The sequence below is a fragment of the Mirounga angustirostris genome, unplaced genomic scaffold (assembly GCF_029215605.1).
Source record: "Mirounga angustirostris isolate CCGP_5_RB_7025 unplaced genomic scaffold, mMirAng1.0.hap1 SCAF_7, whole genome shotgun sequence".
In the NCBI taxonomy this organism is placed as follows: Eukaryota; Metazoa; Chordata; class Mammalia; order Carnivora; family Phocidae; genus Mirounga; species Mirounga angustirostris.
In genome coordinates this window covers 27,889,300-27,914,282 of record NW_026991715.1, presented here as the reverse complement: position 1 = coordinate 27,914,282, position 24,983 = coordinate 27,889,300, and the positions used below count along the sequence as shown (strand labels likewise).

At 55.4% G+C, this 24,983-nt stretch overlaps 1 protein-coding gene across 1 annotated transcript in view; it reads left to right on the top strand.

Moving 5' to 3' along the window:
* FSTL4 (follistatin like 4) overlaps positions 1-24,983 on the top strand; it is a 382,903-nt gene that overhangs the window by 251,341 nt on the left and 106,579 nt on the right. The window contains exons 4-5 of the mRNA XM_045892606.1: positions 13,549-13,742; positions 16,873-16,996. Coding sequence (XP_045748562.1) covers positions 13,549-13,742; positions 16,873-16,996 — 318 coding nt within the window. The remainder of the gene's footprint in view (positions 1-13,548; positions 13,743-16,872; positions 16,997-24,983) is intronic.

Below are 24,983 nucleotides of genomic sequence, written 5' to 3'. Positions count from 1 at the left end.
GGTGCTCTGAGCAGCACGCACTCTCCTTGGGAGAGTCCTGCAGGGTCGCTCTCGCTCCCATCTCTGGCGGGTCCTGAACCCTCTTAAAGCTCCTGAATGCATTGTCATGCCACACAAGGCAATATCAAGGCCATTCTTGGCATCTGAGAAGTTAAGAATAAGGAGGACACGGAGGGCAAAGCGATTTCCCAGCATGTGCATCTGCTGAGAGCACCTCCACCAGCATCCCATCAGACTGCTGGCCCAGCGTGCCAGGGAGGGAACCACGCAGCCCGCCGGGCGCTGAGCCATGCCTGGAATAGCTCCATTTGCTGCAGGAGGAGGGGCCTTCTGAGCGGTCAGGGGAGCCACACCCTGGTCTCCCCGCTTAATGCCCCCTGCCGGCCCTTCCCTGCCGGCCCCTGGCTCCTCGCATTGCCGGGCTCTGGGTTCTGGACACGAACCAGGGCCTCCAAACCTGCTCACCGGCTCAGACACGGCCCATCTGGGGCCGGCTTTCACAGAGATGAGTCTCCGCTGCTCCCTTCACAGGGATGAGTTTCCAGGGTGGTTAATCCCCAGAACAGCGGTGCAGACGCGGGGTAGAAGAGCCTCCCCACCCTCCTCCCAGCAGCTCAAGCACTGGAAAGAATCCAAAACTCTCCCCCAAAGACTGTGTGGTTCTCCTTCGGAACTGTTGTGGAGTTTTGTTTTGTTTCGCGTTGACCTGGGATTTACTGTCAGTCCCATAAGTCAGACGGGTTCAAATAAATCTTCAAACCTCAGAATCTCTGTTCAGGTAATTCTTCTCTGCAATGCCATTTCCCGCCAAGCCCATGTCAAGGCACGAATCCCCGGCTTTGCGCACACGCTCTTTTCTGAGACATTCTCAGGGGGTTTCCCTGTGATACTTTTCCTTCCAAAGTAAATCTCCCCACGAGCCCAGCAAAGCTTCTACAGGTAGAAACGTGGGATGTGCTAACATGTGAGCAGTTCTTTCCTGGAGACGGTCGCTCGATGGCATGGATTTGCAGTCTACAGACCCCTCCCACAGAGGGGGAGCATCTGTGCTGGTTGCCTCTAAAACCAAGTGGCTCCTTGGCTCAGCTCAGAAGCTGAAGATCGCTGTGTCTGAGCAAACACCGCCGAGCGAGCACCGTGGTGAGAAAAACACCACAGGCCGCGCCAGGCATACGAGACAGGTGCTCAGAGGCCTTCCCGGCCCCAGCCTCCTCACCTGCTGGCCAGAGCACTCGTGCCCTCCCAGGGGTGTCCTGGAAGAAGAGATACAGAAAAGAGCCCAGATCTGCAGAAAGAGGAAAGGAGGCAGGTCCTGGCCCCTGCCTCCGTGGTGCCTACGTGAGGCCTCTTTCTTCAGTGGGACATGCGCCAAGATGAAGCCTCTTCCTCGGGGGCTGCTGCCCGCTGCGTGCCGAGGACCCGGTGGGCTCCATGGCCCAGGCGTGTGGCTCTGCGCTCTCTGCCTCCCCGAGCTTGGCCTTCATAGGCTGGGGCTGTGCACAGGTACGCGCATGTGCATGGCGTATCCACAGGGCCACTCACTCCCAGGTGCACTCCCACACTCTTCCCACTCTCTTAAACATCTCAGGACTAAGGAGTGTCAAAAGAAGTAAGACCACCACCTTACACCCACTGGGATGGCCCCTGTCAAAAAAACAAAAACCAAAAAACAGAAAATAAATGTTGACAAGTATGTGGAAAATTTTGAACCTTTGTGCACTGTTGGTGGAAATAGAAAATGGCACAGACCACTTTGGCAAATGGTATGGTGTTTCCTCAAAAAAAAAAAAAAATATTAAAACTGGGGCACCTAGGTGGCTTAGTCGGTTAAGTGCCCAACTCGTGATTTCGGCTCAGGTCATGATCTCATGGGTCATGAGATGGAGCCCCGTGTGGGGCTCTGTGCTCAGCAGGGAGTCTGCTTGAGATTCTCTCTCTCCCTCTCCCTCTGCCCCTCCCCCCTTGTGTGTGTGTGTGCGCGCGCTCTCTCTCTCTCAAATAAATAATTAAAAAAAAAATTAAAAATAGAGGCACCTGAGTGGCTCAGTCAGTTAAGCGTCTGCCTTCAGCTCAGGTCATGATCCCAGGGTCCTGGGATCAAGTCCCGCATCGGCCTCCCTGCTCAGCAAGGAGCTTCTCCCTCTCCCTCCGCCCCTCTCCCCACTCATTCTCTCTCTCTCTGAAATAAATAAATAAAACCCTAAAAAAAATAGAATTACCACATGACCCAGCAATTCTACTTCTAGATATATACCCAAAAGAAGTGAAAGCAGGGTCTTGAAGAGATATTTGTACATGCATGTTTATAGCACTGCTACTCATCATAGCTAAAACCTGAAAGCAACTCCATGTCTACTGACTGATGAATGGATAAGCAACATGGGTCTGTGCATACAGTGGATATTATTCAGGCTTACAGAAGAAGGGAATTAGGACACACAACAACATGGATGAATCTTGAAGACATCACGCTAAGTGAAGTCAGCCACTCACGAAAAGACAAATAATGTATGATTCCACTGGCATGAGATAACTTCGAGTAGTCTAAATCATAGAGACAGAAAGTAGAATGGGGGTGGCCAGCAGCTGGGGGAAGGCGGGAATGGGGGCTGTTATTTCATGGGTACAGAGTCTCAATTTTACAAGGTGCAAAGAGTTATGGAGATGGATGATGTTGATAGTCGCACAAAATTATGAATATATTTAACGCCACTGACCAATATACTTAAAAATGGTTAAGATACTAGATTTTACATTATGTATATTTCATTGTGATTAAAAAAAAAACTGGGTGAAAAAGAAGGCCACAGATTCTAATTGTTCACATAGATCACTTTTCTTTAACCCTGTCAGACCCAAAGCCACCTTTTCATGGCAAATATTTTATAGAGCCCCTGTATCATCTTGAAAGGAATGCGTGTCTTATTCAAACTGTGATATAAAGGAGAAATATAAGAAAAGTAGGAGGGGGGCACCTGGGTGGCTCAGCCGGTTAAGTGTCCGACTCTTGATTTCGGCTCAGGTCATGATCTCAGGGTCAGGAGATCGAGCCCCGTGTCTGGTCCGCGTGGAGCCTCCTTAAGATTCTCTCTCCCTCTCCTTCTGCCCGCCCCCCCAGCTTGCACGTGCTCTCTCTCTCTCAATCTCTCTAAAAAAAGAAAGAAAGAAAGAAAAGTAGTAGGAATAAACTATGCCTTTCAATATGTAAATGTTTAGACACCAAGTGCTTATACTGACTCAGGGTAGTCAGATGTCAGCACTTACTATGTGGATCCTATGAACACAGCAGCTGCAGATGGAGCCTGTGACGGGCACATTATGTTGACACTTCGAGTACGTAAGTGACATTGTTTTTGGAGATGTGATGCTCCAAAATGGTGAACCATTCCTGACAAAGTTGTAAACAAATTTACAGTTGAGGTCCCGCTCAGCTCTGTAACCCCTCGAAGACCAGAGCAGCTCAAGGCTCAAAGCAGTGACATTCCTGGGCATCACTGACTCCTGAGGAGTAACATTTTCTCCATCTTGATAGCAGGACCCTTCCCTTTGGTTAGGTGTTTGGGGGGGATGGAGTCTCATCCATTCAACAAAATGAATGGAATTACGGAGGGCGGGGGTGGGGCCCTACACTCTCCTCCCTCAGGAGCTGCAGCTTTCCGCCACCAGCCTGGTGGCGGTCCCCTCGTCCAGCACTCCTGTTTCTCCTCCTGGTGCGTGTGAGGGGCGGGGCAGGAGTGTGCAGGCGCTGGGCTCGGGACAGGGCCGTGGGAGAGCCGGAGTCTGCGTGGAGTCTGTGTCCTCCTTCCAGAAGGAATCAGTGACTTGTTAAGGATCCTGGTTGCCTGTGTGTTTCCTGCTAACACAAGAGTAAAAACTCAGGCTCTTCCTGCCAGAGGGCTTTAGCGTTTATTCAAGTTTTCAGACATTACTCTTTCACTCCGGGGCCACCTGATAGATGTGCCAGTCAACCATAAAAAGTGTCTGTGGATCCCTCTCCCAGGAATCCAACCAATTTTGCTTCCTTTAATAGGAATAGAAGAGAGGATTGTCAATGTCAGATGGCAGATTGTATAGCAACATCAATGGAACCAGGCATTCATGAGCAAATGTACCATTTATCTCACAAAGGTCTGGGTGGTTTTGTTAATTTCAATTACCTGATACTGGGGCGAACATCGAGATGAGGCTGCATCCGCCAGGTCAGGCACGGGGAGAGCTGGCTGCTTCCCCCTGTGCTGGAGCTGCCGCAGCTGTGGAAGGAGCCACGTGGTCTGCGTGCTGGGTAGGTTGGGCCCAGGCAGGGCCAAAGGCCATGTGGAGTCTTGGTCTTAGTCTGTTTGTGGACCCAAAGTGGGCCCTGTGCCTTCAGCCCAGAGCATTCGAAGGCAGCTGGGATGACTCCTAGAGCACCCAGGAGAAAGAACAGGGGACACTGACAGAGGACAGGTGGCCAGCCTTTGGGACCTGGAAGGATGAGGGGCTCCTAATGAGTGTGGTGAGCCCGTTGTCGGTTCTGGCATTAGGACTCATGGGTGAGGAGGGGACCCGGGTGGAGCTTGGAGGGACGGGAGAAACAGGAGGTCAGCAGAGTACCTGCGGGCCGTGGGCAGGCAGCAACTCACCAGTGTCCTCATGGTCGGGGCCCATGCCCACCGTGGGGCACCGTGCCTAGTGCTCTACGAGAGTGAAGACCTTCACTCGGCAGACACAGAGGCGTTGGAACACGATCTAAGGAGGAGACGGGCTGGGGACAAGGACAAGCTGAGAGTGTGGGGCTTGGAGCAGACAAACACAGCTTCTTAGAGGTGGGCTTTGGCAGAAAGGTCAGATTTAGAGAAGGGGCCTTTCGGGAGCCTGTCGGCCCGCTTCTGGAAGGCGGGGGAATAGCCAGTAGCTGTGGCTTAGGTCACAGTGGAAGGACCTCCCCAGGGTGCTTGAGTGTGGGTGATGGTGACCCACCTGCTCAGCAGTTACAGGCCTCCGGCGCCAGCCAGCCGGGGGTCACCAGGTGGTGTGACTCAGGGCACACCTGTTCTCGTTGGGGACTGTGAGAAGACCATATCACGTGTGCTTCACTATCTCCTAGAATTTTCATAATTCTGTGGCTTGGTCAACACCATAAGCAAAACTACACCGTGTTGGCAAAAGACTATCCTGAAGATAAACCCACTGGTTTTGGCATTTATCGTTAATTGAATTTTCTCAGAAATGGCAGCAGAAAGATTGTTAATGTTCATAAATTTACATCGAATTAAACATCTGTTCCTCTTAAGCTAAACTCCAGTGAAGTTATGGCGGCTCATAAATTAGATCTGGGAGTAAAATGCTTCTTGCTCTTTGCACAGCTTAGAGGTTTCAAAATAGACCTCAGAATGACACATCGCAGCTGAGACCCATGTAACACAACCACGTGCAGCCGTGATGTCGGTGCCAGATGATTAAGTCAAGTTTCTGCTTTGGTGGTAAAGATCGCACTTGGTTGGGCAGCAGTGACGTTACTGAGCAGGCAGGCTGGGGACAGCACGGGAAGCAGGGCTGCGGCTGTTTGGGTGCAGGTCGGGCGAGAGTCGGCCCGTGAGCAGATCCAGCAGCAGCCAAGGTTGTAGGCACGTCCAGCCTCTCCCTTGGGCCCCTCTGGGGGTGTCCGCGTGAGGGTCTCAGGGTCCAAGCCTAGGGCCCGGGCCACCCTGCCAGGTCCGGGAAGGACTAGCTCCCAGTGAGGGTGGCTCGAGGGTACGGCTGACGACCGTGCAGTTGGTGAAGGAACGGCCTGCATGTGGTTCAGGAAGGGAGATGCCGCAGCCACAGGCTGGGGTCTCTGAGCACAGTCCCCCAGCCCTCTCCTCCGCACTTCCTTCCTTCCCATCTCCCTGTCCCTGAGCCCACACCCATCCCCGAAAGGATTGCTGGTGTTGGTAGCAGAGTTCCTTCCTATCGAGTAATCTGTCCTGAGCTCCCTTGTCCAGTAAGTTTGGACTTTGTAGGGGACTCCTGACATGCAGGGCTGCCCCACTGAGGGATGGCCATCAAGGGGTGCGGTCTTCACAGTGGCCTTGGACTCCCCCCACCCCCCGCGGCCCCCCCAAGCCACCTGTGCATAAAGCACAGAGGGTCCCCAGTGTCAGCTTTGGGCTCACTTACTGATCAGAACCCTAGTATGGAATTGGACCTTTCCCCAAGCTGTGCTGTGGCCGAATTCACCCACAGGCCTCCCTGCCGGAGCTGCTGTTCCAAGCACGGGTCCCCCCAGGCACAAACTTACATTATCCTCCTGTCCAGCTCCAGAGGGAGCTGTGTGTGCCCACCAGGGGTGACTCGGAGGAGCCACCTCTGTGCAACCTCGTGTCCAGCGGGGCACCAGTCCCTCTGTGGCTCCCCACCTTGCCACCACCACCCCCAGGCTGGCCATGCCAGACTTCATTCTGTGGGGCCACCACTGCGGGTTTGGGGGCGCCCCAGTGGACGAGATAGGGTCCACGCCCCCTGGCAAGCACAGGGCAGCTTGGACGCCAGTGAGCATGGCTTCACGTGCCACCTGCTGGAGCTGCCCCACCACCCCCACATCACACACAAGGCCCCCCCGCAGGCACTGGCGGGACAGATGACATGGGCTCCGAGCCCCCCGCTCCGAGTTCCAGACCTCGGTCACTGTGGCTCAGGGGGCTGAGATCGTCCTCTCTCCTCTGGGCACGCTGCCGCCGTTCTCTGACCCCACCGGCTGTGCCCATCCACCCAGGGTTCCACAGTCGTCCAGGCAACAGGCACTCAGTGAGCACCGTCTGCGTGCAGGTGCCGGGGCTGGGTGCTGGGCATGCGCTGCACCAAGGCAAGACCTTGGCCTCGAGGGGCTTCCGCTGTCCCAGGGCAGCCTGACCGTCAGCAGTGAACAGATAGGAACGGGGAGAGAGGCTGGACAGAGTGTAGCAACGGAGAATGGGGGCAGCATACAGGGGAGCTCTTCACACGGGTGGTATGTTGGGGGAAGAGGCCAAAGGACTTGGCGATGGAACGGCTGGGGGTGAGAGAGGCAGAGAGGCAGCCAGGGCTGGCCCCAAGCCGAACCCTCACCACCCTCCCTCCCTCCCTGGGGCCAGGTGTCTCCAGCCCACCCCCTCCCCTGCCTGCAGGTGCCTCCTGTGTCCAGAACCTGGGCCTCCGTCAGGGGCCTTGACCACATGGTCTGTCCCTTGCTCCCAGTTAGAACCTGAGCTTCCCACTGCCTGAATGGTGTCTCCCCCCATCCCCACCCCAGCCACACTGCACAGACCCGCTTCCCTTGACTCTTTGGAGCTCCTAGCCCTATCCACACCTGCAACTGGAAGCTTCACCTGCCCCAGAGCGAAGACGGTCCCTTTGAGGCCCCGTCCGGCAGGGGCACGCGTGGCTAATGGAATATTCACAGTGTCTCCCTTGCTTCCCTTTGTTCTGCACTAGACAGTGTTCCTTTGATGGACATTTAATTCCAGAGGCTGCTACCTGCTTCCTATCTCTCTTTGCTCAAAAAATTAAATGTGGATGTGCCCGTGCTCCTGCTACAATAATCTCCCTTGGCGTGGAGGGAGTATGGCTGGGACGGGAGAACATTAGAATCGTCACAGAGGGACAATTATTGAGGGAACTAGATTAATGAGATGTCATAACAACTTAGCTAGATCTGTGGCTGACCTTTCTCATGCAGAATGGGCTTGATAAATGTAGTTCATTACCAAGTTCTGACATGAAAATAGGATCACACTCTGGGCTTCTCAGCAGGCTGATCAATATTTTATCTGCCAAAGCAGCCCTGGTCTGGGAGCAGAAGGAGCCCCCCCACACACACCAAAAAAACAGGCGCTGGCAGGAAGCCTGGGGCCAGGGCTCTGGGCTGCCCCGGTGGCCACTGCACATCGAGGGCCCCCAGGCTGGCAGGAAGGGAGCTGGGCTCTTCCAAGGGCCTGTCGGGCTGCTTGTCTCTGTCAGGCTGACTGGGCCATGAGCCTCCCTCCCTGAGGGGCCCCAGAGCAGGAGCGTCGGTGGCCCTGGGCATCGGTGAAAGGGACAGTGACAAATGAGCCATGCTCCAGGTCGCCTGGGGCGTCAGGCCTGCTTCATCCCGAGAAGCCCTCAGGCCTGGCTGACTACTTGGACTTTGCAGAGAGTCCTTTTACGTTTTCTTTCCCGTCATGACCCCGGACGGTAGTGAGGGATTATTACTGCCCCCATTCTGAGGGAGGATGTGGAGGCAGGAAGGGCAAGGAAATGAACATCTTTCTTAGGGTCTCATAGCTAGTCAAGGTAGAACCAGATGGTCTCCTGACTCCCCGTCCAGTGCTCCATCCAGCCTTGTGATGACCATTATTGATGGGGCTGATCAGCAGCCTCTGATGAAGTCACATGCCAGGTTGTTACAGGGTGGTTCCATCATCCTGGCTTCCTTATGAGACAGCCTGCCCTGGAGCCCCGAGACTCGGTTGTCACCCATAGTCCCTGATTAACTCACTCAACAAGCGTTTCACACCTTAGTGCTGTGTGCATAATTGTCCGGTCCCGTCCCATGGAGGGGATATGATGGACGCTAACGCCCCATCCAGATTCCCTCAGTCAACCCCCGAGGTTGTGTGCAACCTCTGGGGGACAGCTGCCCATGACCCTGACTGACAGCATCAACCTTGGGTCCCCACATCTTCATCCTCAGGGCCCCTGCAGGCTTCAGGAATGTGCTCAATCCTCATGTAGGGAGTCCAGAAGTGGTGGACAGGGCGGCGGGTAGTGCCCCAGAAGCAACCCTTGGCCAACAAGGGACGGAAGTTGGCGGAAGAGTGCCCCGCACCCTCACACCTGAGTGGAGCAGCTCTGAGGCCTGCGGGACACAGTCTCTCGAAGGTTCCATGGCACCAAGCTCCAGCTGCTTGGCATCCCACCCTTCATTGGCTTTCCCCCTCTCCGGTCTCACTTCCCTCTTCCTTCCGTGCATTTCTTGGGATCATCTCCAAACATACTACTCAGTCTAGGTCCTTGCCTCACGGGCTGCTCTGTGGAAGCCCAGAGCCCAACCTAAGAGGACAGGCTCACAAAAAGCAATCCACAAAGGGCAGAGAGTAGGAAGCTGGAGACAGGGAGGCGGTTCTGTGTATGCAAGCAGGAGGAGCAAGGCTTCCCAGCAGAGGAGGCTGAGCTGGGCCCTGAAGAAAGCAGAAAGAAGAGAAGGAGAGAAAGTCTTCGAGAAGGCCCCGAGACAGGAGTGCCTTGGCTGTGGTCAGAGCTCAGTGAGCTTATGGGTCCAGAGGGGACCTCCCTGGAACTCTCCAAGCCTCATCAGAGGCTTTGACCTAGCCAAGGCTACCCTTACTCGTGACACAAATCTCTCTTTACCTGGAAACCACCAAGACTCAGAGGAAACATTTAAATGACTTTCCTAGCATGTGGAGAGAAATGTTTGCGGGGTGGATTGTGTCCATCCGCTGGTGCATACAACAGGTCCCCTCACATCCCAGCTCGGCAGCCCCTGCTGAGCCGGCTCAGGCCCAGCCCCCAACATCACACGCAAGCATCCTGCTCTCCAGAGTTCTCTCTGGAAGTCCCAGCAGCCGTGGATCGGTTAGTGGGGAAGTGAACTCTACTCCAGGCTGACTGCACAGGCAGCAGGTGCGGGGCTCCCAGGCAGGGCTGGCCATTGCCATTCTCACCAGCATCATGGTCAGCACCCACAGGGCCCCGGGGAGGAGGGTTGTGGCCCCCAGGCCTCTGCCATGCCCCCTCCACAGACCTTCCCTCCAAAGGGCCAGGGTCCAGAGGGCCAAAGGTAAAGCCTGGGCTCTGCCCTACTTCAGAGACAGGTGATCCCTCTCACCCCCTGGGGCCCAGGCTCACCCCAAATAGGGGCAGGGATGCTAGATGCAGTGATGTCTCAGCAGGGACCATGGAGATTTGAGTGAAGAGCATTCCAGATAGAGGGGGAGTGAATGCCGAGCCACGGGCAGGAGCACGCTCTAGTGGCCGGTCTGTCCTTCCACACCCCCGCCTCTTCCTGTGCCCTGTGTGGGCTTGCTGGGTGGGGGTCAGGGACGAACCAGCTGAAGTTAAGAACCCAACCCCGGGGTATTGACCCTCTCTTGTCCAAGCTGGGTAAGGGAAAAAGGAAGATCAGAAAGCAGAAGCTGCGTGGGCCAGGCCTCGGGGCTCCATGAGGTGGACAAGGGCCAACGAGGGGCTCAGCTCATTTGGTTCCTGGGCTCTGCATCCCCTGCTCAGAGGGCCCTGCTTAACCCCATGCCAACCACTGGGAGGGGGATTTGAGTGATGTCTTTTCTTTTTTTATATTCATCTGTACTTTCCAAGCATTCTTTGATGGACACATATTTCTTTTCTGTAAGACAACTATTTAAAACCAGCAGCAGCATCCTTTAGCTAAAGGCCGGGTCTAGCCGATCCACAAATGCCCCCAGCTCCCCCTCGATGAGCCACTCCAGTCTGCTCCCATGGTCACACCAGGGGGTGGGAAGGAAAAAACACAATTGGGGCTTGGTAAGCTATCCCTCATATGGGCCTTGCTAGGCTGCTCTGCGTCCTGGAACCCAAGGCCTGCCTCAGGTGGGGAGAGGTTGCCAGAGGACCGTCGTTCCTGGAGATGGAGCATGAAAGGGTGTCCCAGTGAGAGGGTGGGGATTTTGACTAAAACAGCCAACTCCATGGCTGCAGAAATGCCACCATTGGGTGTCTTCCCTCTGGTGATCCTAATTCCCCAAAGCCATAGGGACACGAGAGGAACTCAGGAGCACTGGGCCAATGGCTTCATTATTTGATGCTGAGATTCATGTAACGTGCAACTGCTTCTGGGACAAAGAAGGATTTAGGATTCCCTTCCAGGAGCCCCCTGATTCATCTCTGGCCTCACACACTCCAGGCAGGTGAGGGCCCTCAGTAAGGACAGAAGGACGAAGGAAGTGCCTGGCATCCCGCCTTAGCCCCACATTTCCCTCCAGCCTTGTCTCGTTTCTCCCCTCCCCCACCCCCACCCCACCGCACCAGCTTTCTCCAGACACTGTGCAGCTTGCTTCTGCGTGCGTCCTTCCTGCTGCATGGTCTTCCCTCCCCGTCCTTCATCCTTCGGGGCTCATGCTGGACTGCCCTCCCCGAGGGAGGCTGCTTCAGCCCAGCCTCGTGAGCTCCCCCTCTGTGGGCACCTCCGATGCCCAGGACGGGAAGCTCCGTTGTGTCCCAGCAAGCCACTGGCATCTGACACAGACTTGGAATGTAAATGCTGGCAAAGGGTGGGAGCGGCATGGCCGGTGTGGGCCCTAGCAGGGGGCAAGGCCAGGGGCCCGGGGAGCGGAGCCTTCCCCACCCCTTTCCTCCAGGTTGATTTCTAGGCATGTGCATACCTTCCTGACCAGGAGGTGTGTGCTGGGCAATGCCAGGGTGGAGAAGTCAGGAGCTTCTGAACTCACAGGAAACTGGAGGGTGTAGGAGGAGGAGCAGAGCCTGGAGAGATGGCTTCGGTTCCCCCCGACGGGACCCACCTCAGTGCTTTCCCTGGCCTGCCACTGTGGGAGCCCTGCCTGGCAGCAGGCAGCTCACAGGGGATGTGTGCCCCAGCACGGTCTGTGAGGAACGAGATGCATCTGCCCATCCTACTCAGCCCCACCCATCCCTCAGGGAGCCCGGCTCTGCGTGGTCCCCGCAGGTCCTCCCACCGGGAGCCTCTCACCATCCACACCGTTCCTGTGCTGTGTCCTCACTTCTGCTCCGTTTGCCAGGACTGCAGTTCAGTCTGCTGGAGGCTGGGTGGTGGGGGAAGGTTGGGAGAAAACTATTCTTCCCCTTGCCCTAAACTGACTTTTATCCGGGCCCAGGAAGAAGAAAAAGCCAGCCGGCCACCACATCGGCCCGTGGGCAGAAGTGGGTTTGTAGTGGGACAAGGTCAGTGCTCTCAGCACTGTGCACCTCTATGGACTTGAGAATCAGGTTTGCCCATCGGGGGCCCTAAGAGCTCCCAGGAATGGGTATCCTCCCAGGCCCAAGAGGGGTACTAGCCAGGTTAGGGTGATGGGAGAGCCATTCTTCTCAGAGCACGGAGACTCCCAGAGAGCAAATAAATTTGATTATATTGAACACAACAATTGATTTTTCTCTAAATAAACATGCAGGAGAAAATGGTAACAGGCATCTGTTTCTAACGAGAATCAATTGACCCCAAATGAGAAGAAAATCTAGAAACACAAACAAGCACAAGAAAAAGTGGTTGGGCTGCCGAGGCCCGTCTAGGGAGGGAGGGAGGAAAGGAAACAGACAGACTCCCCCATCAGCCTTTCCCCACCACGTAGCTTCCTTGTTTGTTGCTCCTCAGCAAATGTGGTTTCAGTAATAAGGAGGGAGAGAGTAGCTATCATTTTACTGGCCCTGACTCGGTGCCGAGCCAGCCCTGAGCCCTTTATGCGCGGATCTTTTTTAACCCTCCCAAGAGCCCCACGTGGAGGCCCTGTAGTCCCCACCTCACAGGTGAAATCACCGAGGCACCGCGTCCAAGGTGCACGTTCAGGCTGCGGCAAAGCCGGGACTCAAACCCAGTGGACTCCCGGGCCAGTGCTCTTCCCAACCCTGAGCTATTACCTGGTACCCTCCACTGGCCTTGGAATGAAGGGGAGGAGCCCCAGACCCGCCAGTCCCTTCCCAGCCGTGCAGCCAGCAGCACGCTGGCCTTCAGTGGGATGGGCGGCTGGGAGCCCAGGCCCATGCCCCGGGACTTTGCAAAGCCAAGTGCCAAAACGCTCCCTCCCCCCAAGAGGGACCATCCTACTCTGCTAACAGGCCCACGGCCTCAGCCATGCGCTGAGCCCCGTATGGTGTTCACCCCAGTTGGCCCGTCACCAGCAAGATAAACTGCATCATGTCACGGTGCCTCATGGGCCTCATTTGCCAAAACACCGTGTGGTTCTGCTGCCAATCGGCAAGCACGCCTAAGATAAAAGACCGAAGAGTCACAGGCTGTGTGTTCCAGTTTTCACTTCTTAAAGCTTCCTTTTGTTTCGTGGTCATAGACTTGTGTACACACGTTTGTTTTGAAGTAATCCAGCTCTGGGAATGTACCTAATTAACTTAAGCAGGGCTTATTAGTCCTGTTAACTCAAATTCCCTCATCTCTGAGGCCAAGGATTCAAAAGCAGCCTTTAAGGTGGGATTAAGGCAAAGACGAGCTATTACAGAATAGAACTGGGGCCGGCTTTCCTAAAGCTGCCGTGAGCCACGGCTGTGAATTCCCCCGGACCAACCTCCCCACCGCATCCGGCAATTGCCCTGAGTCTGGCATGTAGTAGGTGCTCAGTAAGTATTTGTGGGACGAGCGAACTGGCTCCTTCCAGCACGTGTGTCCTGTGAAGCATGTGCTCAGTGTTTAGTAACTATGGACGGGAGGGGTTGGCAGGCAGACGGACAGACCGGCCCCATCTCCTCCAGGTGTGCCCGCACTGCCCACAGTAAATGCCCAAGAACTCTACCTGAGCGGGCTGGGTGACCCTCTTCTCTACACCAGCGGAGAAGCCTCGCGGCAGTAACGTCACCCGTCTCTTCCAGCTGACCTGTGTACCATGGCCAACTACGCCCGCCTGAAGAATGTCCTTATGGCGCTCCAGACCCGCCGGCAGCCGCTCCCAGATGAGGACAGCAGACAAGACCCGGCCTCCCAGAAGCGCCTCCTGGTGGAATCTCTGTTTACGGACTTGGATGCAGACGGGGACGGCCACCTCAGTAGCTCTGAACTGGCGCAGGTGGGTACGGTATTCACTGAACACCGAATTATGGAGGTTTTTCCATCTGGGGTGTAGATAAAGAGAGCCGGGGAGATCCCTGTGAGCAGAATCATTTGTAACTGTCTCTCTAATGGGCCGCTAAGGAGGCCTCTCTCTGGCAAGAGCAGACCTTCCCCTGGGAGTCAGAGAGCTTGTGTTGAGTGCCTCTGAGAATATCTTATAAACAAACCCACGTCAGTGTCTTCTTCCCACCAGCCACCTTCAGCCAATATTGACAAGCTTTGAAGTGCTCTCAGCTAGCTGGCAAAAGATGCACTTCCGAGGGGCTAGTCTCTGGTAAATAAATCTCCTCTCCTTGAGTCCTCTGCCTTCCTTAGCAGGAATGTTGAAAGGAAGTAGGGGCTGGGGGCTATCACCTGGGCATCCCCGAGTCCTCCCCCCTAGGACCTTGCCATTCTGTAGGGTCCAGATATCCACAACCCAACACCCAGCCCGTTTACTTGCAGGAAGCCCTGCGTCCCCCCTTGCCCACCCCCAAGCTGTGCTCTTCCGTTTGAGCAGACACTTGGGATTGGACCCAGTGGCTTGCCTCCCTCCCCAAGCACAGCACACGTGTCCCTGTCTCCAGCTTGGAGGTGGTGCTGGGGCAGTGACTGGCTTTCGGGAGGGCCTCTAGGATGCCGGCAGACAGGCAGGCCAGGTAGGCCAGAAAGACCTGCATTCCTGTCCCACTCTGCTGGTCTCCCTCTTACGGCCTGGAGCCACACCAGGCAGGTGCCAGGGTGAGGTCAGCCTCCCCAAGTTGGCCAGTGGGGTGGGGACAGCCTTTCCTCAGAGCCCGCAGAGTGCCCACCCAAAGGATAGATACTAAGGATGAGTCCCCACCTCTGATGCCACTTTAAAGAAATCCTTCCCATAGCACAGTGACCTTAGAAAAGCTGTGGCCAGGTCAGTAGGAAGGACGGGGCTGGGGAGTGCCCTAGCATTTACTGAGCATCCTCGGTGTGCATGGCACTAAGCAAGGCCCTTTACTTATGACATAGGAAACAGAAGAGTCCCTTACCGTGTAGTGTAGTCTCTAAGAACACAGACTTTCTGGTCAGGCTTCCTGAGTTCCAGCCTCGCCTCCGGTGTTTACTAGCTAGTGGGTGTTGGGAGACCACCTCACCTCGCTGCACCTGTTGCTCGTCTGTGATCACCCCAGGGTCAGCGGGTGGGTGAAAGGAGCTAAGGCACGTGAGGTGTTCTGCATGGTGCCTAGGACGTGGCACACTCTCAGTAGGTGGGAGTACTCGGGGTCAATGCCACCGTCATCATCAATGGGGCCGGTCTGTCCGTCTGCCTGCCAACCCGTCCTGTCACAAGACCTGAGTACAGAGCGGTCACCTGGAGGCTTGGCCATGCAGGGTCCCCCTCTCAAGGCCCTCTACTCCAGCCAGCCCAGAGTCTGCTTGCAGAGTGTGCGCTGGGAACCGCAGATCCTCAGGCACTTGCAGACCTTGCTCTGCTCGTCCACACGTGGGCAACACGTGCCAGTCCATCCAGAGCCTGCCTCCCAGGAGGCCCAGGCACACAACATCCCAGCCCTGGCAGCCACCATGCCACCACCTGCAGGCGTACTTGGCTCCCAGCTATGGGGAAGACCCCAAGGAGCAGGGCCAGCCACCCACAGATGACCCGCGCCACCCTGGGAAAAGCCCAGGCCCCGTCAGTTACAGTTACCTGAAAGAAGAACCATCTGGCAGGCCCCCGCACTAGATGGCTGTGCAGGGAGCACCGAATGCAGGTGGCTTTGGCTTGTCTTAGAAGCACCTGCGGGCTCTTGCTGCCCCAGCCCCACGGGGCTCCCAGGTGGCTGACAGGTACACAGACCCTTCGTGGGCTTGTTGCTCTGACCTGGCGGGGATGTGCCCAGAGGCACCTGAAGCCATTAACAAGCATGGTAATTGGGCTATGATCTCCTCTTCAAAATTTAATGTATTTAAAGTCCATTTCATAAACCTGCCAAGCAGAGCCCAGCTAAAGGGGGCCTTTCCCTGACACTGAATCAAAGGCGTCAGGGAAAAACGTGTCGGTCCTATGAAAAGTTAATCAATTTCCAATGCAGAAATAGACAAGGGGAAATTTCCATCTTTACAAGATTGATTTCCAGCATTATGGTTGATCTCCCTTTTATTGAACACTTACTTGCTGGGTGAGGGGTCATTTTTTTTTAACGTTATCACATTAAATTGCCTTTAGTATAGCAGGCCAAGCTGAGACTGTTAAATAAAGAAAAAATGTCTCTGTCCCCCTGCCCCCCCAAAATAAAATGAAATAATTTTCTTTCTTCTAAGATTTTATTCTGAGCATTTTCCTTGCAAGACTTTAGTCCCAGACACCCCAGCCTCCGGCTCCAGCTGAGCGAGGGGTGCCTGGAATTTCCACACACAGTCTCCTTTTGGCTTGTGGCTGGTCATGCCGGGGAGGCCACATCCAGAGAAAAGTTCACCAGGGCGCATCCAGAGCCCCATGCCAGAATCCCCCCGGGCAGACGCTTGTGCCCCTGGCAGAACGGGGTAGGCAGAGGCGGGGAGCTCAGCCCCAGTCAGTAGCGAGGCAGCTGCTCCTCTCGGGGGGAAGGGGTTCTGTGGCTCCCCAGTGCTGCCCTGTGGCTGGGAAGGGCTGGCTGGGGGGCTGGGCAGGCGTGCACGGATGCAGCAGTGACCCTCCCGCCCTACACAGCTGGGAGCCATGGGATCAGACGTTTGTCTGATCAGGTTCCTTCTCTTTTCTGTTTCCCCATCTGCGGCATGAAGGGGTAGACCAGGCTCTTCAAGGATCGTGCCCAACCAAGGGTGTCTGGGGTCCGCCCGCCCCAATGGGGAGAAAACACACCTGAACGCTCATCCTGACTCTGCCCCAACCCCTGTGTGACCTCGGGAAAGTCCCTGCCCTCTCTGAGCCTCATCTCTAGAAGGAGAGGCTCAGGCGAGAGGAAACCAGAGAGCATGGGGTGCTCCCCATGGCCCACGGAGCTACCATGGGAGCCCTCACCCCACCCTCAGGGGGGCGACCCCAGTCCCTCTTGGCCTAAGCCATCTTCCAGCCAGGCCCAGAGCCCTACCCTTACTGCCTGCTCTGGCCTCATCCCTTTCCTCACCCGCAGCACGTGCTGAAGGAGCAGGATCTGGACGAGGACTTCCTGGGGTGCTCGCCCGGCGACCTCCTCCGATTTGATGACTCCAACAGTGACGGCTTCTTGACACTCCACGAGCTCTACACAGCCTTCCGTAAGTCAGCGCCAGGGCGGGCTCGGCTCTGGGGCCTGTCCTGGGTGGTCGCCAGCACTGGTTTCTTTTATACGCGAATTTGTTGGAATTTGTTTTGCAACAAGCCTGAGCTTTAAGAACAAGGTAGACGAGCATGGGTGGGAAGAGGGAGGCCTTGCTTCTGCTCTTTTTGGAGAAAGGGTCTTCTTGGTGGTGTTGGAGAAGCCTAGGACTGTGCTGTAAGCATGTCGGGGTGGGGGTGGGGGGAACTGCTACACACCCTGGCGGGTGGTCTATGACTGCGCCTGGAGGGAGGGGCTTTTAGGGTTTCTCCAGGCTGCCACCCGGCCACACCAAAAGCAAATCCTGCAGGAGGATTCTGGAGGCTTGGCCAGGCAGGAGTAGGGAGCTTCAGGAGAGACCTCATGTAGTTCAGCAGTGAGGAGAGGGGAGGGTGCTGCCAGGCCCAAACTTGAGATGAGAGGGGTGGTCGCAAAGAGAGGAAGCCCCTTTATGTCAGAGAACATTCCGCCTCTGCTTAAAGCAGGTGATATGTGCATCCTGCGTGAGGCATCTTCGGACACCGCCTGCAAGCTCCCTGCTCCTAACAGCAGGCCTGGGGGTGTGGGGAGTAAGTGCACTGAGGACTCCGAACCACAGCATCCTCTCCCCCAACCCCAGCCTCTACCTGGAGTTCTGCTTTCCAGAAAAGTATTCCTGCTCCGCGTTGATGCCACTTCGGTGCCGTTACTGCGAACGTTCACCAGGCCTGGGAGGGAGGCCTCTTGATTGGCTGGCAGGAAGGGCTCTCGTGGTAGATGGTGGAGGTACTCCCGTGACATGAGCAGAGAAGGGAGTGTGGCCGTCCCCTGTGGGTGGTGTCCGCGAGCTTGACACGTGGGTGCCTTTCCAGTTCACAGCATCCCTCTAACCCCAATTACAGGGCTCTGCTTGATATCCTGTGACCAGCTGCAGTTCCCCGTCACCCCCCTCCCTGCCCGCTCCTGACACTCACATTGACGTATACTAGTTCATAATGAGGTGTGAATGACTGGTAGGTTTCACCCGCTGTGGGGAGTGTCCGCTTTGTGGATAGAGTAATTTATGCCTTGAAATAAATCTCTTAATTTTAGAATGAGTGGTGGTAGCAGCCGCTCCCTAGACCCAGCTCATAAGAGCCAATTAGATTTTCAGGAATTTTGCAGTTAAACAATTGCTAGCTTTACACCAGCCATGCCGGGAGTATTTATACCACACAAATGCTACAAAAGTGGGGGGGCTTTTTTTCCTCTGGGGAGCCAGTTGTTAAGCATTGACCTGCCCATCACTGGGCAAGACCCTCCCTCCCGTCCTCAGCGCAACCTCCTGCAATATTCTCTCCACCTTCCCCAGAGACCCCCTGATGATTCTAATCCCAGAGAACAGGAACCAGGGAAGAGAAGAGGTCAGGACAGATGACAGGGAGAGCAGCAACCAGTGTCCTGGGGGACAGCTCTGAGACATTCGCAGCGATGCTTTCTGGTGTATGGCCCCTCTGCAAAAGATGCTCGGAAAGAAAAAGTCTGCAGATTTTCAGAGCCAGGGGCCAAGGCTGGACGTCAAGGACTTGGAGGCTGCACCAGGCATCAGGACTTAGATGTCCCACGATGCATCACTAAGCGGAGCACGGCGCTGCTCAGCTCCGTCCTGGTTCCCAGCACCACAGAAGCCTCTGCCCCATGAGTTCTGTTCCTGAGAATCAGTCAGGGCCAAGCAGCAAACTATTGGCTTTACTCTCCAGGAAATGCAAGCATCCTGGTTGCCCGAGATGAATGAGAAGGCCTCCCTGGGCCCCCTAATGAAGGTCATTATAAACATGAGCTACCTGTGGAAAGGGAGGGGAGTCATCACCTTGCCTCCGGCCATGCAGAGCCATGTAGTGTCTGGTTCCTTCATTCCTGGATTATTATTTGAAAAGCTTTATAATCATCATTTTTTAAAGCAAATTAGATTCTGCTATCCCCTTGGACTTGTTTTGAACCAGGCAACCAAACCATTCATCACAGCCCAACCCCCAAAAATAGATATGCAGTAAAATGTAAATTCACAGCCATTACGGAAGCCACAAAATGAGTTAAACCCAGCCATAAAGGCCTGACGGGCAGCCACACAGAGCATGTGGCGTCAATGGTTTTTCAAAGTCATGGGAACTCTACACTGAATCCCCGCAGCTCTGGGAATGGATTTATGGTTCAGTGAATGTTAAATAGGTAATTGAAATGAGACATATAGGTACAACTTATTACCCAGACATCAATGGACATTATAGAAATCTCACTAAAACTCAGAAAGTAATATCTCACGCATTTTGGCAACAACATTTTTGATTTAATTTTAAAACCTAGAGCTGATGAGCTGGCAAAGGTGGAGACTTTGAAATTGTATTTGCTTTTTTGCCAGTGTCCTTGGGTTTCAGGCAGGACAGGACAGGGTCTGTGGGGTGACTCCTGGCAACACTTGGTCGCTCTCTTGAAGATGGGTTTGGAGGACTTTTCCCTGCAAAGCGGGTTGTATTAAGTTTTTGGTGTCAGGGGAAGGGGGTGTCCTAAATCATGTCTTCTCGTGCAGCTAGTTTAGCTCAGGCTGGGCCAGTGTTTGCCATTGTCTGCAGCTGGCTGAGGGCATTGCCAGGGACCCCCGGCTGGTGGCTGCCATGCTCGGCTGAACTGGTTCATGGCGGGGCCGCCCCCTCCTCCTATCTCCACAGAACAGGTGACCCCGCCCCAGGGAGGGGTGCAGAGGACAGATCCCTCAGCCATGGGAGTCAGTTCTGTCTGACTGTCCGATGGAGCTAAGTCTCCCGATCACCCATCTCTGTGCACGGACAGGAGCGACATAGAAGGTGGGGGGGCCTCCATCTATCACCTAAACATTCTCTTCGAGTGGCTTTTGGCATTCCAGATCACGGGCTGATCTCGGAACTGAGGGCACATGCCCTCCACTCTCCCTACCCGCCGGACACAGGACCCCACTCCTTGCTGGGAGGCAGAGGCCCAGGCTCCAGGGTCCCTGGCGAGCAAGATGTGCACCGGCCCCGTCCATCCATCACAATAAACTAACCTGAAAGTTGCTTGTTTAAAAAGCTTTTCAATAATGCATGTGGTTGCACTTTTCTGAATGTTTGGGTTGGGATCATGGGGAAAACATGTTTCTTGAAAGAGGATTTTTCTCTCCCTTTAAATTCATTACAAGTTTCTTCTGCTTTTGAGAAAGATACTTGTCCTTTTAATTAATCCTGTGAGAGCGGTGTGTTGGATGGGAAGGAAGGGTTGGAGCAGTGAGCTGTGCCGGCTGAAGGGCTTCCCGCGTTCATGCGCCGGGATCACAGATGCATCGTGTCCGTGGGGAGAGTCTGTTGGCCGAGAGCCGCGGGGGGCTGCCTGTGCAGGAGCGGGACACCCTCCCTCCGCTCCGGGCCAACGGGAAGGAAACAGTGGTTTTGTCTGATGATGGCAATACCTCTGTATCCAGGGCAACCCTGTGAACCAGCTGAAACAGTCAGCTGGCGAATTTATAGCTGTTTTTCTGCCATCACCGCTGCAACATGGAAGGAAGGTGTGCCTCACCTTCCATATCCTTAGCCCCTGGAACGAGGAATGCCCGCCACAGGCCACACACCACGCCAGACCCGCCGTCTCAGGTGGTCCTCAGGGAACCCTGTGCTGAGCACAGTGCTAAACCTAAACGACACGCCATCTATCCGGCTCCTTAGCTGTGTGAGGTGAGCTCAGACTCGGTTCAGATGGCGAGGACGCTGCTTTATCCTCCTCCATTTGGTTCCTGAGTGTTCAGGAGGGAGTAGCAAAATTTCAGAGAGCATGGAGACTATCAAAAACTTGATCGCTTTCGTTCTTGAGTTTGGAGAGCAAGTGATCCCTGTTCTCGGGTCTCCGTGCTGGTGGAGGCCAAGACCATTGGTGGCGTGACACATTTAACCCCAAAGGGAGAGACGGGTTGCCTCACAGAGGACTTGCAAACCCAAAGATCTGATTCACTGCCCTTGGTCCCTCATTTACTCAGGGGTACACAACACTTAAATTGGAGCAGGCAAGGGAGGAAGTGGAAATCGGAAGACAGGAGGTGCCGGGAGTCTCACCACCACTCCCAAGGGCAGAGGTGAGGGTGCTTTCTCCTCACCTCAGGCATAGAGAGAGGGCCTCCAAATAGGCTTTCATGGGACCTTGCCATGTGCCCCCAAAGCCAAAGTCGGGGTGCCATCTGAATCATGTTGCCTGTTACTAGGACTTGAGTTAATAGTGGGCTGTTACTATCAAGTCTTTATAAAACGATACCTAACATTAATCATGGGTCAGCCCTGAGTACTATGACCCAATTTTACAGGTGAAGAGAGAGGAATTCAGGGCGCTTAAGTAGCTAACCCACAGGCACACAGCCAGCAGGTAGCAGAGCCATGATTGAACCCAAATGCCTGATTCCAGAAACCTCTTATGCATTTAAACACACTTTACAACTCATCAGCACTCTCCAGTAAGGAGACTCTCACTGTCCCCACAGTGGGTTTCCCTAAATTTCAAGTCCCAGCTCAATGGTCTCCTCCTCTAGGGAGCCTTCCTTGATTTCTCTTCCTTCCGCAGAGCCCCACACATATCGCCTCTATACAATTAAGAAGGCTGTGGCCTGCTGGTTAAGTGTCAGACCGGTTCAAGTCCTCGCTCTGCCACTTACTAGCTATGTGACCTTAGACAGTTCTTCACCAGAGCTCAAGCTGAGCTTCAAGTTCCTCATCTGTAAAATGGCATAATCACCACCACAGGGGCGTACTCGGGATTAAATGAGATCATACACGTAAGGCCCTTAGAGTGATACCTTGCATATGGGAAGTGCTAAGTAATCATGAACCAGGTACGTGAGTGACAGACTCAAAGGGTTTTCATGTGTGTTCCCCCAGCCCCCAGCCCCATCAGCCTGTGCCCTGTCATTGCTATCCTGCCCCAAATGAGTGCATAGGCCCCACCACGCCAGAGGCTGTCTGGTTACCATGTGTTCATGCCCAGAATGGGGTCTGACACCCAGGAAACCCTTGGCACGTGTTCGTCCAGTGAGGGGAGGAAGTATAAGGAGAAATACACGGGGCAAGCAGAGGGGTCCAAACACAACGTGACTGTCACCAAAGGTCCCAGGGGGTCTTTTGCCCATCTCCAGTGGGGAGCAGAGGAAGCACCTGTTGGGGTCCCACGGCCAGGACCCCTGGTGGGGGAGCACCAACCAGGTTGACCCAGGCCAGCGAGGGCACCCCGGTGGCTTCCGCTGCAGCCCAGACATCCCTGATCACCTGGAGGAGTGACCCGGGTGTGAGGTGAGCCCCAGTGCCCACATGGGCCTAGTGCTTCCTTAATGAAGACAGAAGTGGCTTGCCGCATAAAGCTCCCATCCTGCTCCCAGGGCCACTAGTTGGCCATTCAGCCCTCCTCAGGATAAGTGGTCTGTTTAGGCTGTTAGGCTCCCGGCCCGCTGCTTAATTACGTCTACCCCTGACAGCTGTGTGTCACGGGAAGCGCTCCGACTCAGTGCGGCCCCGCAGACCCGCCGCGGCCCACGGCCCGGGCCCACGCCCACCCCCTGTCGGACCCGGGCTGGGAGAGGACCCGGCGCAGGCCCTCCGGCTGCTGCCGTCCCACCAGGATGGTGGCTTTGCCATCTCTGCGCAAGTCCCCGCACCTTGGGAAGTAATTCATTAGCATGAAATGTGGGGCTGTACTTGCTCGGAGTGTAGCCGGGAAGCTGAAACACCCAGCCAGCAGAGCCCCGGCTGGGCCCCCGGGGCCACCTCCCTCCCACCTGAGGCCACCTCACGATGGCAAAGGCGACACCCACAGAGGAAGACACAGCATGCCCTCCTGAAACCTGGAGAGCCTGGCCCCTCGAGGACCCCCTCCACCCCTGCCCCGAAGCTGGGCCCTGGCAGAATAGGAGGGCAGGCCTCGGGAGCACAACCACGGAGCACAGAGACCCCAGCTCCCTGACTCAGGTCAGTGCCAGAAATATGAAAGGAAGCAGTACCAGGACTGGATCACGGTGGGAAGACGGGGCATGTTCGCCCTGAAACTGGTGTGAGCTGGAGAGGAGAGCCAGCATCTGGGCACGCATGCAGGCCTCTTCTCTCCACTCAAGCACAGGAGGTGCAGAGAGCGGTGTCCATTTAAGGAGTAGGCCAGTGGAGCAGAACATTCCAGAGGCGCCTGGCCAGGGCAGGAGGACCACACATGAGGGGAGGTTCAGAAACAGAGACTGAAAACGGTAGGAGGAGGAAAACATTAGTCAGGAAACAGGCACCGAACGCGCTCTCTGGCAGGCCATAGGGAGCTTGCACGATGGCAGACAGACAAGCAAATAAACGAAGGAGGAGCTGGGACAGAGAATAACTGGGTGCAGGGCTGGCAGGGGGACCTGCTTTCCACCGAGAGGTCAGGAAGGAAGTATTGAGCTGAGAGGCCTGATCACGTTGGAGATGACCAGGCAGAGAGTGAGGAGAGAGGCGAAGGTGAGACAGGTGGGCGCAGTGTGCAGTCCCGAAGGGGCACAGGGCTGGGGGTGCCTGAGGAGGCTGCCAGGAGGGGGACAGCTGCCGGGGCGGGGCTGGGAGGGAGCAAGCCCACCTCGCTTGGATCCACGCAGGCCTCTCCCAGCCCACGCCCAGCCTTTCGGGAGTCTGCAGGTGGCCAGCCCAGGCAAGTCCCCCAGGCAGAGCCCCAGTCCCCTTCCAGGCTCCACAGATGATGGTCAGGACAGAACAGCAAGCAGGGCCGCCACGTAAGGAGCCTCCCCAGTGCCTGAGCTCTGTCCTTCCAGGCCTCTCTTCTCTGAGGAGGACACGAAGGCAGCTGAGGGCATGCTCACCCTCCCTCCACCCCAGCTGAGCTGGAAAAGCCATTGGCGGCCCCTGGGCTGGGGATGGTGTTCAGTGAGCGCCTCCCCACTGGGGAGCAGGGCTGCTGGAGTGGGGCCATCCTGCTGTGTGGGGCCATCCTGCTGTGTGCTATGGCCACTTCTGCCTCTTGCCCATCTCCATCCTCAGTGGTTTGCTGCGACCAGCTGCACTGTCAGCCTGCAGTTTCCAGCCCTGTCTGGAGCTGAGTCTTCAAGCACTTTCCATTTTTAAAGATCCCAGCTGGAAGCTGTCAATGGCCTCAGTGCAGAGCAATTGAATAGTAGAAAATGAACTAATTACAGGTTGTTATTGAAAATCTATTATATACAAATTGCAAAGAAAACTCATTAAAATATGATGTTTGGGTGGTTTTTTTTTTTTTTTTTTTTTTTTAATCCTCTGCTTGGAGGGAGAGGCAGGGGCAGGATGGCTGGATACCTTGTTCCTCCGTGTCCCGGGGTAAGAATTCCCAGCAGGTCTGCAGATCAGGCTCTGGTCTCCTGTCACAGAGCCCCTCCTGACATTATGCGCTACAGAGAAACTTGAGATTTTGCATGGTACAGAGAGCTCTCTGAATGTTAGTAAATACTCAGAAATGGCTGCAGAGGAAACAAAGAATTTCATTCCAAAGATATAAAATGAGAACGATTTAAATGTCAGCTTCTTACCAGGATAGCACCATATTGTCCTCGTAAATCTCTGTGTTTCTGCAAAGCTTTTGTGAGGACTTCAAAGGACTTCAGCATGCAATTAAACACTGAAGGTCGCATCACCGATTTCCAAGCTCGCTCCCTGGCACTGGAGGGTTGAGGGGCCTTAGGATGTGAATGGCCGAGCCGCCCAAAGCCCAGAGCTCAGAGGGGCCCCTCGGATGCCGGGGCCACTTCCCCGGCTCCAGGCAAGAGCCCACAACGCAGGGGTGCACCCCAGCCTGCTGCCTCCTGGGCCTGCCAGGGGGTGGCCCGGGTGGCAGGTGTAAGTCCTCGAGCACTGGGGGACCCTCAGTTTTCTGAGGTGTGGAGAAGGCCCACTGGTGTGTTTCTGAGAGGAGAGCCCTCGCCAAGGCCATATGCTCGGAAC